Here is a 12,961-nt window from a genome sequence, read left to right on the forward strand (position 1 = left end):
AGCCAGAAGTGGCACTGTGGCTCTAAGTGGTACAGGGTCAGCCTTGAGTAGAAAAGTTATTGAACAGCACCCAGGCCCTGAGTTTAATCTCCAGTGCTGGTGCACATGTATACACATGTACACACACATACAATATTCCTAAAGAATAGCTCATATTTCAATATGTTCATAACACAGTAAGTACTGTGACCCAAAGACTGTGGGGAAAGGTCAATGGGTGTGCGTACATGAAAATAAGAACGTGCATTTTAAAATATCCCAAGGATTCACTTCAGGTGAACTTAATTTTCTTCAAAAACACTCTGGATTTTCCGATTTCTTTGCAATGAGGTATTACTTTTATAATAAAGGAAAAAAGTTCCTCCTTTCAGGCTACATCTACCTTGATAGTGCCCAGGTCCATGGGGTTTTTGATGATTTCGTAGTAGTTCTGGAGCCCCAGAGCATTGGCGTCGATGGGGTTGTAGAAGGGCCATGCATAGGATACATGTTTCTTTGCAAGCATTTCTTTAAGAATCTCACTGCAGTGCTTCAGTTGTTCCGTTACTTTAACACTCTTGACAGCTTTATGCTGTTGCTGAGACTCCAGCAACACATTTTTCACTACATTTTCTTTTACTGGTGGTGTTCTCACTGGTTTATTTTCTGTAAGTGTCGGAAAAGATTCACTATTTGCTTTAACTATGGAAGTTGTAGGAGTTGTTGTATCTGCTTTTCTCTTCACACCCCTTGTAACCTAAAATAAAACAATCCAGCAACAAAAAGTTATTCTTAAGGAGAGAGGCATCACTTCAAAAAGTAGAGGGAAGTAAATACTGATACCAAGTTTTTGTATAAGTTATACATACTATTGAAATCCATGCATCAAATATTAATAAAGGTCTTTTCTCTTTATAAGCAAAATAAACAGCCCTAATGCCTTCTTTTCACAGCCCAAAGAATTAAAGACAAATAAGAGAGAAGATTAGAGTCAAGATTACAATATATATTTCTGAGTATTTAAAATCAGGTAAGATATACAATTTTAAAGAAAAAAAACTACACTGGGTATAGTGGCACATGCCTGTAAACCCAGAACTTGAAAGGCTGAGACAAGAGGATACCAATTTGAAGGGTCTTAGCTACTCGGTAAGAACCTGTATTAATTAGAAGAGAAAGTAAAAAACCCTATGTAGGTAGGTAGATGTGTCTTATTATTATTATTATTATTTTGGGTCCAGTCGTGGAGCCTGAACTCTGGGCCTGGGCGCTGTCCCTCAGCTCTTCAGCTCAAGGCTAGCACTCTACCATTTGAGCCACAGCGCCACTTCTGGCTTTTTTCTTTTTGCTTATGTGGTGCTGAGGAATCGAACCCAGGGCCTCGAGCATGCAAGACAAGAGCTCTACCACTGAGCCACCTTCCCAGCCCGATGTGTCTTATTATTAAGCTACTAAAATAGCTGTATCTTATCATGAAGTTACTAAAATAGTTTGTATTCTACCTAAAAAGTCTACAATTGGATAATCATCTAGTCTCTGTCCACAAAATAGAGACCAGCAGAAACAGTATGGCTTAGGGTTGCTATAGGCTGAAGATCAATTTTCATTTGCCTAAAAAAAAAAAAGTATAACCATCACAACATCCGAAGTTACACTGAAGTATTTGAGGAAACAATGATGTAAAAACTGTGATAGGGGTTTGGTGCATGGCCCAAGGGGAACAGAGCTTGCCTCCAAGCTCCAGGCCAAGTTCAGTCTCCAATAGCTAAACAACATCAATGACAACAAGAAACCCACAGTGAACTTACTTGGAGCACAGTCTGAGAGCCAGAGGTGGGCAGGGCTCCATGCACCATGTTTAAGGGAGAGATAGATGCCTCAGGAAGTCCAGAGGAGATCTCTTGCTCCTTAAATACTTTTTCTGTTGCTTTGGGTGATGGTTTTTCTTTACCAGAAGAAATGGATGTGTTTTGTTGAATGTCTAATAAAATGTGAACCATAGTCAAATATCTGAATATGCAACACCATTCTCTCTATTTTAATCCATTAGACCAGCTTTTTAGCAAAATAAGCATAATATATTCCCTAGTTGCTGACAATTTGGTCATATATTCAAAGACATAATTCCCAATGCCATAATCCCAAATGCTGGAATCCTGAAAGATCAAAATCCCTTACATACTAAATTCCCAAAAGAGGTCTGGAAGTATGGCTCCAGACCCCAGAGATAATCCCCAAGATTATCACCAACTCAATTGGAAATAGGACATCTCACTTTTTTGAATAGCTCACTTTTTTGATTCTTTTAGGGTCTGGCTCTCCTCAGAGAATATGCTTCCACTCATTTTCAATATGCCTCTGTTCTTTCAGAAATCCTTCTACGATCTGTTATATCCTGCCATGAGCCACACCCTATCTTCTGTACCACACGTCCAAGGAAATGGATTCAGATTGTAGATTTGGTACAGACAAATTGGTGATAAAAACAGAAGCACTGTTGCATAACTTCCTAGTCTACCATGCAAGCAACCATGCTGACTTTTTCAGGAAAACTACAACTTTAATTCACTACACATTCCTGGAATTTCATCAGCTGGAAAAAAAAGCCAATGCAAACTAATGGTCAGATATTTAAAGATTTCATTACTTCCTTATCATTCCCCCCTGCCCTACACTTACTTTTCTATCTCCTACATGCCTCCTTTTCATGAAAATGTTAGTTTCAGGATTTCCACACTATACATTATAATCATTCAGGATAGTGATTTTTCAGGATTGTTTTTTGTGTGTACGTGCATGTGTGCACACATACATGCACACACTCACATACCCCAGTCCTGGGGCTTGAACTCAGAATCTAGGCACTGTCTCTAAGCTTTTTTACTCAAGGCTAGTGATTTACCACTTGAGTCCCAGTTCAACTTTTGGGCTGTTTGGTAGTTAATTGAATGTAAGCATCTCAAAGTCTTTCCTGCCTGGACTGGCTTTGAATCCAAATCCTCAGATCTCAGCCTTCTAAGTAATAAGGGTTATAGGCATAAGCCACAGGCGCTTGGCCTAATTTTCCAGGATTTTAATCTTTAAGGGATTTGGTATTTGGATTTATGGCATTCAAGATTGTGCCTTTCTTGATTATGATCAGCACCAATTTAGAGATAATAAAAGACACTTCTAATCCCATCTGCAAGCAAGTACGAGGTCCTATTAGTTCAAATGCCAGTACTGCCAAAATGTGTTGGAAATGTAGATTTACCATTTTTTTTCCCAAAAGGGTGCTTTGTATAAAATAAGACTAATAGAACTTTATGGGTTAGCTTTGGGTAGCTGTAAATGTGAGTAAAATTTTCAGATACACTGGAAACAACTCTAAGTAGTAATACAGACTTCAGAATGTTCTGTATAAATATCCAAGGATCTCAAAATTGTTATAGAACAAAACTGATACAGAACAAAAGATACTGATATGATTCTTACTCATATGATTCTTAGCGGTAGACAGGCCTGCCAAAGGACAATTGTGCGTGCTCTTCTGTATGTTCCCAGAGGATGCTATAATAGGAGGCATTTCAATTACGATACTCTCAAATTATTTCTGAAGTCCATCAAGGTGACTACATCTAATTACTTAGGCCAAAAACTTTAATAGTACTCTTAGATCTACTCTCAAAACTTATACCCTAGTGTCCCAGTATACCTTGTGCCCTATCTGAATATCCAGAATCCAACTACTTCTCACAAGTGGTAATCATCCCAGTCTGAGGGTCATCATTGTGCAAAGGGATTATTTCAATAGCACCCGATGGAGAATGATGAAAGGGGTGATATTGACCAAGATGCATTACACTATCAAAGTGATGTGTTGAATTGAAACTTCTTTGTTCAACTACTAAGGAAATACAAAGAAACAAACAATAGTAGCCTATCAGACAGGCAGTCCATCCTTCATCTTTTGCACTCTACTATTTAATGTTGAAAATAATAATTTAAGTGGTGCAATAAAACTCATCAGTGGCCATATCAACACCTGTGATTCCAGCCCTTGTGACAGTGAGGCAAGGGAGTTTTGAGTTCAAGGCTAACATGAGTTCAAGGCTAACATGAGTTCAAGGCTAGTAAAATTCTATCTCAAAACAAAACAAAATCAGATCATGACAATTCTGTCCAATGTCTTCTGATGGTGACAGCTTCTAATCTGAAAGCCCAAATTTCACCATGCCTCACAAAGATCTGCATGATCTGCTTCCCCATGGATTGTTACTCTCTCCTCTTTTATTTTATTCTAGCCTACCAGCTGGCTTTGGTGTCCTCACATTTGGTAAGCACAAGCCAACTATTTGTGTTGCCTAAAAGAAGAGATACTCATTGTTTTTGCCAACATTTCCTTTCAGCCTTCACTATTATGTCCCATTTTCAACCATCTTAAACAATCTCTGCTCTCTAGTTTTCGTTTTCTTTCTTTTTTTTTTTTTTGGTCGGTGGTGGGTCTTGAACTCTGGACCTGGGTGCTATCCCTCAGCTCTTCAGGTCAAGGCTAGCACTCTACCACTTGAGCCACAGTGCCACTTCCTGTCTTCTGGTGGTTAAGTGGAGATAAGAGTCTCATGAACTTTCCTGCCTGGTTGACTTTGAACCACAATCCTCAGATCTCAGCCTCCTGAGTGCTAGGATTACAGGCCTGAGCCACTGGCGCCTGGCTTCTAGTTTTCTTATGCTGCTTTGTTTTTATGTTATTATATTTGATATACAACATATAGCTATTTCTCTGGATGTCTAATTCTTGCTAAACCAACTCAGGAACTCAGTATTTTAAGATAGGGATGACACTCCTCAATCTCCTTACCACTTACGAAGAGTTAGGAGTCAAATAGATGAATGTCAAATTGAAACCCCTTTGTACAACTACTTAAATGTAATTTTAAAAATGGGAAAAAAAGGGAATATAGTGTTGAATACATTAAGAAGAAGCATATCAGAGGAAAGGCAGCCAAACAAGTAAAGGCAAGGAGTACCTAGCCAGGCAACAGGACACAGTAAAGAGAGGGTGTGCCCAGGTAATCAGCAGGGAGAATCTTATCGGAATACCACAGATGGGATAACTTTTGAAGAACAGAGGTTTATTTAGGTCATAGCTCTGAAGGCTGGACGTATAAGAGCATGACACTAACATCTGTTGCATCTAGGGAAGGATCTAATGCTGACAGTCTCATAACTCTCAGTATCAGGTCCCATTTCCAATACATGGAAAACAGGGGACACATTTACAGCAACTAACAGGAAAGTAGCTAAGTATGAAAATGGAGAGTTGGGCAGGGATAAGATCGCAAAGGGTCATGGTATGGAATTTATGATATCTCATGCTTCTGTGGGAAGCCAACAATAGGTTCCAAGCCAGTGAATGATATGTTTTAGTTTGTTCTAACACTTAACATTAGCCAGAAGTCTGAGAAGTGTTCTGAGTTTGTTTTTAAAAGATGCCTTTTGCTAGTATGCACCGAAGAGACTAAGTATGTTAATCAGGATAGCCTGCAGTGAGAAATTGTTTCCTGGTCTAGCACTTCATACACTGGATAGTTGGGAGTTTTTCTACTTAAAAAACAAAACCAAACTTCCATGGAATGAGTATGGACTTAACTAAGATGACACAGACTGAATGATCTAAAGATGAATGTCATTTGATCTATGACATTCTTGTTCCACCACCACAGTTTTTAATATTTAAAATTCATTTTGTATTCCATGTTTTAAGCAATATGCTTCTCTATAGTCTGGTGGCACACAAATGTAACCCTAGTCACTCCGGAGGATCACAAAGTTTAGGCCAGTAAGACCCTGTCTCAAAATTTTAAGAAGGCTGGGGTAGAGTTCATGAGGACCTGATTTTAACCAATAAAGATTTTTCCCTGAAGTTTTTTTTTTTTAGTTTAAAAAAGAAAACACTTAGTAACATTTCACTCTTTTTTTTTTTTTAATGGTTGGTCATGGAGCTTGAATTCTGGGCCTGGACACTGTCCCTCAGCTCTTCAGCTGAAGGCTAGTGCTCTACCACTTGAGCCACAGCAACATTTCTTGTTTTCTGAGTGGTTTTTTGGAGATCAGAGTCTCATGGACTTTTCCTGCCCAGGCTGGCCTTGAACTGTGATCCCCAAATCTCATCCCCCTGAGTAGCTAGGATTACAGGCGTGAGCCACCAGCGCCCGGCTGTCATTTCATTCTTAACATTGAGATCTTTTGCCAATTAAACACTGTACCAATAGAAAAGGATGGGGGTCAGAAAATAGATATAGATAGACTCACTTGTTACTTTCTGGACTTACCTTTCTTTATTCTTTCCTTACCACCTACAACTTGCTCATCCTGTGGCATCTGGGTTAATTTCTGCATGAACAACTTCTCTAGAGCTTGTGCCATTAGAACAATGTCATCTCCAGGCTAAAAAAATGTATTAAATATCCATAAGGATATACAGTATAGTCACTGAAACAGATCTTATTAATTCAGAGTACTTTACAGAAGGTGGTGATATAGTACACCTTAGTATTTATCTTTGCTAAATTCAGAAGTTTGTGAAACAGCCTTATTTCATTTCCTAACATCCTGTCTTACTTCAGCTTCTAAAAAGGACTAGAATACTTTTCCCAGCACTACAATGGTACAATGAAATTAATTTTAGTAATATAAAGTTATCAGACATTAGGATTTCTACCCTTCAAATAGGCTAACGTAAATGTGTACTTTATATAGTTTGAAAGGATCAACTTTAAAGTCTTTTAGCTGCCTGCTTAGAAGTTTTCTTGCTTTATATCACTGCTCAGGAAAAAATATACGAAGTAACTTAAGAAGCAACAGCCTAGAAAACATTTCTTAGCTGAGCAGGTCAGGAAAACTACTGAATTTTGATTTAAAATGTTAAGTGTGAGCAGGGCCGGGGGCGGGGCTGGGGGGCAGGGGAGGCTCACCTGTAATCCTATCTATTTATTAAGAGGCTAAGATCTAAGAATAATGGTTTGAAGCCAGCCCAGGCAGAAAAGTCCCAGTGACTCTTATTCCTGACTAACCACCAAAAAAAGTGGAAGTGGAGCTGTTACTCAAATGGTAGATTGTTCACCTTAACCAAAAGTTGAGAGACAGGGCCAAGGATCAAGCCCCAGGACAGACACAGACACAGACACAGACACACACACACAAAGAAATGTGAAAGGGCCCTTTAGAATCACTATTAAGATTAAGTCAACAATCCGATAACCGTGGTAAACTGAGTTCTTTAAAATTTGTTTCAGTTAGTAGGCCTTTTCCCCCTAAAACCAGGGTTTCAACTCAGGGCCTCAAAGCTGGTGAGGCAGGTGCATGACTGCTGCATCACATCAAATTTTTGTGCTGGTTATTTTTATTTATTTATTTTTTTGGGGTCCGGTCATGGGGCCTGAACTCTGGGCCTGGGCGCTGTCCCTCAGCTCTTCAGCTCAAGGCCAGTGCTCTACCACTTGAGCCACAGCGCCATTTCTGGCTTTTTTTTTCCCTGCTGAGGAATCGAACCCAGGGCTTCATGCATGCAAGGCAAGCGCTCTACCACTGAGCCACCTTCCTAGCCCCTGTGCTGGTTATTTTTGAGATAGGGTCAAGCTTCTTGTCCAAGCATGAGTCTATCCTCCTATTTTAGGATTCCTATTTTGGCTGGAATGACTAGTGCATCTCACTAAACCCAACTTCTCTTCAATGAGATGCAGTCTCATGGAGCTTTCTGCCTGGACTGGCCTGGAACCACAAACCTCCCAATTTCAGCCTCCCATGTTGTTCAGGGTGATAGGCAAGTGCTACAGAACACAGCTGTGGATTAAGAAGGGGTCTTGAAAACTTCTCTGCCCATGCTGGCCTCCAATGATTATCTACTTAGTTTCGGTCTCCCAGGTAGCTAGGATATTAGTCATGAGTCACTACTGTCCACTCAATGTCAGTTAATAGTCTTAAGTCTTTCACACATATAAAATGGTATTTGTGTTATCTTGGGAGCCACATCAAACTTCCGATTCTATCTCAGTATTACTAGTTATTCTGTGTACACAAAATTCCATATACTTAGATTTCTCACATTTAAGTGGGCTATAAGCTTCAAAATATTTAGATATCATAAAACAGACAGAAAATAGAATATGGTATTCTGAGAAGTCAGACTAATGTATGGGACAAAAACCAAATACACAAATCTAATTTTTCTCAACTTTAATTGGCATATTTTTAAGAATTATTTTTATTGTATTTGTATAGTTGATAAACAGGAGTTAGACAAATTCTATTTATAGATGAGAACAAATATGAAGATTAAGCTCAAAATGCCCACATACATCATCTGATTGGCTATTATCTTAATATAAATATTAGTATTACTACTAGGACATGACCAGATATAAGTATGATAAACCAACTTGTTATGAAGTCAAAAGTATGTAATTTGGGGCTGGAGGTGTAGCAGAGTGGCAAATTGCTTGTCCAGTATGTGCCCAGCCCTGGGTTCAATTCTTAGCATTGTATTCTATTTGTACAAAGTACACAATTTGATATCTTAAGCTAATGGCTACAGATTCTAACCACTAAAATTTAACTAGGACCAGTGTATATTAGGTTTTTCATTCTTCTTATAACTAAAATTACAGGAATTCAATAGAAAACATTCTGAAATACTCTAATCACAGAAACTAGCTATCATTGGCATTTTAAAAAAAAAACAAAAAACAAACAGGGGCTGGGAAGGTGGCTCAGTGGTAGAGTGCTTGCCTTGCATGCCTGAGGCCCTGGGTTCGATTCCCCAGCACCACATAAGCAAAAAGAAAAAAGCCGGAAGTGGCGCTATGGCTCAAGCGGTAGAGCGCTAGCCTTGAGCTGAAGAGCTGAGGGACAGCGCCCAGGCCCAGAGTTCAGGCCCCATGACCGGACCCAAAAAAAAAAAAAACAACAACATGAGCCACTACAGCTATTTAGGCAGACAGCAAATAAATAAAAGAAACACTGAAGTATGTGAATCATGAAACTCTGTGAAAAAAAGCAATAACATAAAAATAGATAAAATATCACAAATCATGGCTTGAAATCTGAAATCAACATAGTTATTTATACATCTCTCTTCTATACATAACAGAGAAGTATCAGCAGTATAATATAATGCTTACATACCTTGTTGTATAAATAACAATTTGAGAACATTGTATTGAAGTCTTCTATACATTCTGAAGCCTTCATGTAGTATTTATTCTCCAACCGCTTTTTAATTGTATTTAAATCCATTGGGTTTTTTACAATGGTATAATAATCCTATGATTTTGAATAAATTATGTTAGTAAGAATGCAATTGCTACAACTACTGGTACACAAACTTCATAAACTCTCTAGAGAGTATAACTGTTTTTAAAAGCTATAATCTAGAAGACATAATATTTTTTTTTTTTTTGCTGGTCCTGGGGATTGAACTCAGGGCCTGGGCTCTGTCCCCAAGCCTCTCTGTGCTCAAGGGTAGTGCTCTACCACTTGGGCCACAGCACCACTTCTGCCTTTTTCTAAGTAGTTTATTGGCGTTAAGTGTCTCATGGACTTTCCTGCCCAGGCTGGCTTTCAACCATGATCCTCAGATCTCAGCCTCTTGAGTAGCTAGGATTATAGACATGAGCCACTAGGGCCCAGCTTGGAAGCCATAATCTTTAGTAATTAAAGTCAAAGCTGATTGTCATAGCATTATTTCTCAAAGAACACAAAAAGCCAATATAAAGATTAACTGAGAAAGGAATTTAAGAGTAGAATTATCCCTGAAAAATACAAAGGAAAGGGCATGATGGGAAAAATAGTATTTATGGATTCTGACAGATCTAGAGTAAAGTCACAGATCTATCACTACTTAGCTATATCACAAATGATTCAACCATTCTATTAATTGATGGCTAAAAATATTTAATGAGGTCTAAAGTGGCACACAGCATGTGATAGAAATAAGTCCTCTAAGAAGTGCTGAGAGTGACTTCATGAAGAGGATGATATTCGTGGTTACCGTGCATCAAAAAGACAGTGGCACATGTTACAAGAAAATATATGCATTTATCAGACTTTAGTTGTGCTGGGTAACTAGGTGCTTCTTGGATATATTTTATACTATTATATAGATTTTCTTAGATATTTAGAAGTTTTTCTTTTCAATTAATTAATGAGTTTACTATTTCTATTGATGAATTAGTTATTAGTTGGGGACATAGTACTGGGCCTCTCACTTGGCCAGGCAAGTTTGCTCTGCCACTTGAGACATGCCCCGTCTGATTTGTCTTTTCTTAAGTTCCCATTATTATTTGATATACTTACAGGCAATTTTAGTTTCACAGCATCCACAGGCTGTTGAAAAGGCCAGGAAAAACTATGCTTCCATAATGCCTTTAGGACAACTTTCTGTAGGTACTGAAGCTGATTTGTCAATCGCCCATTTTTCTTGGAATTTATGTACTCTGGTGGAGGGGGGTTCACGATAGATGTTTGTCGGCTTGGCAGAGACATTCTGAACTTCACGTCCTGATATTCTAATGTTGTCTACATGTGCATGTCCTGAAAAACAAAAAACTCAGTACCATGTAAGCACCTTAAAAAGATTAAGGTTTTGCATAGGAAAATGTTTATTTGTGAGAAAGAGATATTGGATTTTAAACACATCTTAACAGAAAAAGTGTCAAATAAAAATTTCAATTTTTAAACAAATACCTTTTTATACAAGTAGTATAAGTTGTTTCATTATATATGCCTTAGTCTTAGATGGTTTAAATTATTTCAAGATTTCACAAAATTTCTTTCTGTTTTTCAAAAACACAAATTGAGGTCTTAGCAGGGAAAGTCTACAAATTCCTAATGAAAAGAAACAATATGTTAAAAGATTTCACTAGCATATAGTTCTCCGACAACTTTTCAACAAAAGGAGAAAAGTAAAGGATTTTTTTGTGGTTAATTTAAACAGAGTACAACAAACCCTTGGTGTGTGCAGGCCTATGGTTCCAAGGAGATCAACACTAAGGAAGCCCAGGAAACGATCAGGGGTACATAGACTGAGTGCTTACCCATGGTGCTTGATTCATTTCCTCATATGTCAATCAACTTCCCCTCAAGACATATTGCCTTCCTACAAATCTCAAATTTTCACTTTATCACTTAAATTAACTCTATTTCATGCCACTTGTGATTTGAGAGGATTACCATAACTTTTGCTTTACTTTTTGGGTGCCATTTGCTTTCTGATAAAACTTCAGGGCAGGCACACAGCCAGCACATCATACAATGATTTAAACACAACTAAGAAAACGTAGGACTGAGAGAATTCCTCACACCAACTGTGCAGGAATTAAAACATTTTGTTTTCAAAACTTTTCATTTTTATCAGTTATCACATCACACTTGTGTTTAATAAATTTGTGAATAACGTGAGCTTATTGAATTAAAAAACCTAGTTCATAGAAAGGTGGAGAGTATAGCTCAGTGGCAGAACATGTGCTTAGCTTACGCAAGGCCCTAGGTTTATGTTTCAACACCAAACAATAGGAAGACCTATATATATAATTGGGGGAAAAGTAAGTGTATGGCAATTGTGTGCGTATATGTGCATGTATAAATGTATATATACACACATATAAATGTGCATATATACATACATGATTACACATAAGCACCATATGCATGTACATGCATACCTGTATCTGCATACATGTCTATGTGTGTGTATGTGCATATATTATATATCCATATCACAGAAAGCTATTGGCATCCTCTATTGGGAGATTTTTCACAACAGTCAGTAATAGAACTAAGTAATGAATGACAGATGAATGGATAAGGAAAATGTAAACATATACCCATATACACACACATACACACATATTATTCTTCAATTGCTCCTATCCCCAAAGGAGTAACTCTTGCCATTTTCAACAGGATGAACCTGCTAAGTGAGATAAACCAGACACAGACAAACAGAGCATGATCTCAATTATATGTGAATCTCCAACAATCAAACTCAGAAAACCAAAGTGTAGAATGGTGGTTGCCAAAGGCTGAGAAGTAGTGAAAAAAGGGAAGATCTGATCAAATAACATCATCCCTGAATGATAAGATAAATAACTTTAAATATCTAATGGGATGGATATAGTGATTTGATAAGCATTACATTGAAAACCATCACATTAAACAGTTTGAAGAGATACAGTATTTGCCAATTAAGTACTTTAAAATAAAAGATTATGCAATATATTTTGTCTTCTGTTACAATTTCATTTTCTATCTTTAGTTATCAGTGCTGAACTTGGTGAGTATTTCTGCACATAGGCACACTTTAATCAGTAGTGCCCACACAGAATCTGCATCTGAATGTTTATATATAGCAGATTTATTTATATCTATTTATTTATTTATTTATATCCATGCATGGAATAATATTTAGTCTTGAACACTATCAATCTACAAAAAGATGTGGCAACTTTAATACATATTAATACTTGAAAGAAGCTAATCTTTTTTTTTTTTTTGGTGGGTCACGGGGCTTGAACTCTGGGCCTGGGCTATGTCCCTCAACTCTTCAGCTCAAAGCTAGCACTCTACCACTTGAGCCACAGCACCACTTCTGGCTTTTTCTGCTTATGTGGTGCTGAGGAATGGAACCCAGGGCCTCATGCACACAAGGCAAACACTCTACCACTGAGCTACCTTCCCAGCCTGAAAGAAGCTAATCTTAAAAAAACAACATGATTCCACCTACATGTACCCAAGAAAAATGTGAACCTATTGCCAGGTGTGGTGGCCACACTTGTAATCCCACCCTCAGGAGGCTGGGGCAGGAGCTAAACTCTGAAGACAGCAGAAAGACCAGAGTTGCCAGGGTTTGAAGAGGAGGGAAGAATAGGATGATAAGAAGATTTTTAATCCTTTATTATATACAAAATCCCTCATTGCATAAACACACATAGCTACTGAATAT

At 37.9% G+C, this 12,961-nt stretch overlaps 1 protein-coding gene across 1 annotated transcript in view; it reads right to left on the minus strand.

Moving 5' to 3' along the window:
• Brdt (bromodomain testis associated) overlaps window positions 1-10,503 on the minus strand; it is a 45,471-nt gene extending 34,968 nt beyond the window's left edge. Inside the window, exons 1-5 of the mRNA XM_042680780.1 lie at window positions 10,315-10,503; window positions 9,145-9,282; window positions 6,294-6,408; window positions 1,788-1,960; window positions 383-736 (exon numbers count right to left, since the gene is read on the minus strand). Of these exons, the coding sequence (XP_042536714.1) occupies window positions 383-736; window positions 1,788-1,960; window positions 6,294-6,408; window positions 9,145-9,282; window positions 10,315-10,503 (969 nt within the window). The remainder of the gene's footprint in view (window positions 1-382; window positions 737-1,787; window positions 1,961-6,293; window positions 6,409-9,144; window positions 9,283-10,314) is intronic.
• Window positions 10,504-12,961: the final 2,458 nt, after the last annotated feature.

This window comes from Dipodomys spectabilis, unplaced genomic scaffold (assembly GCF_019054845.1).
Source record: "Dipodomys spectabilis isolate Male_0828 unplaced genomic scaffold, ASM1905484v1 ptg000002l, whole genome shotgun sequence".
In the NCBI taxonomy this organism is placed as follows: Eukaryota; Metazoa; Chordata; class Mammalia; order Rodentia; family Heteromyidae; genus Dipodomys; species Dipodomys spectabilis.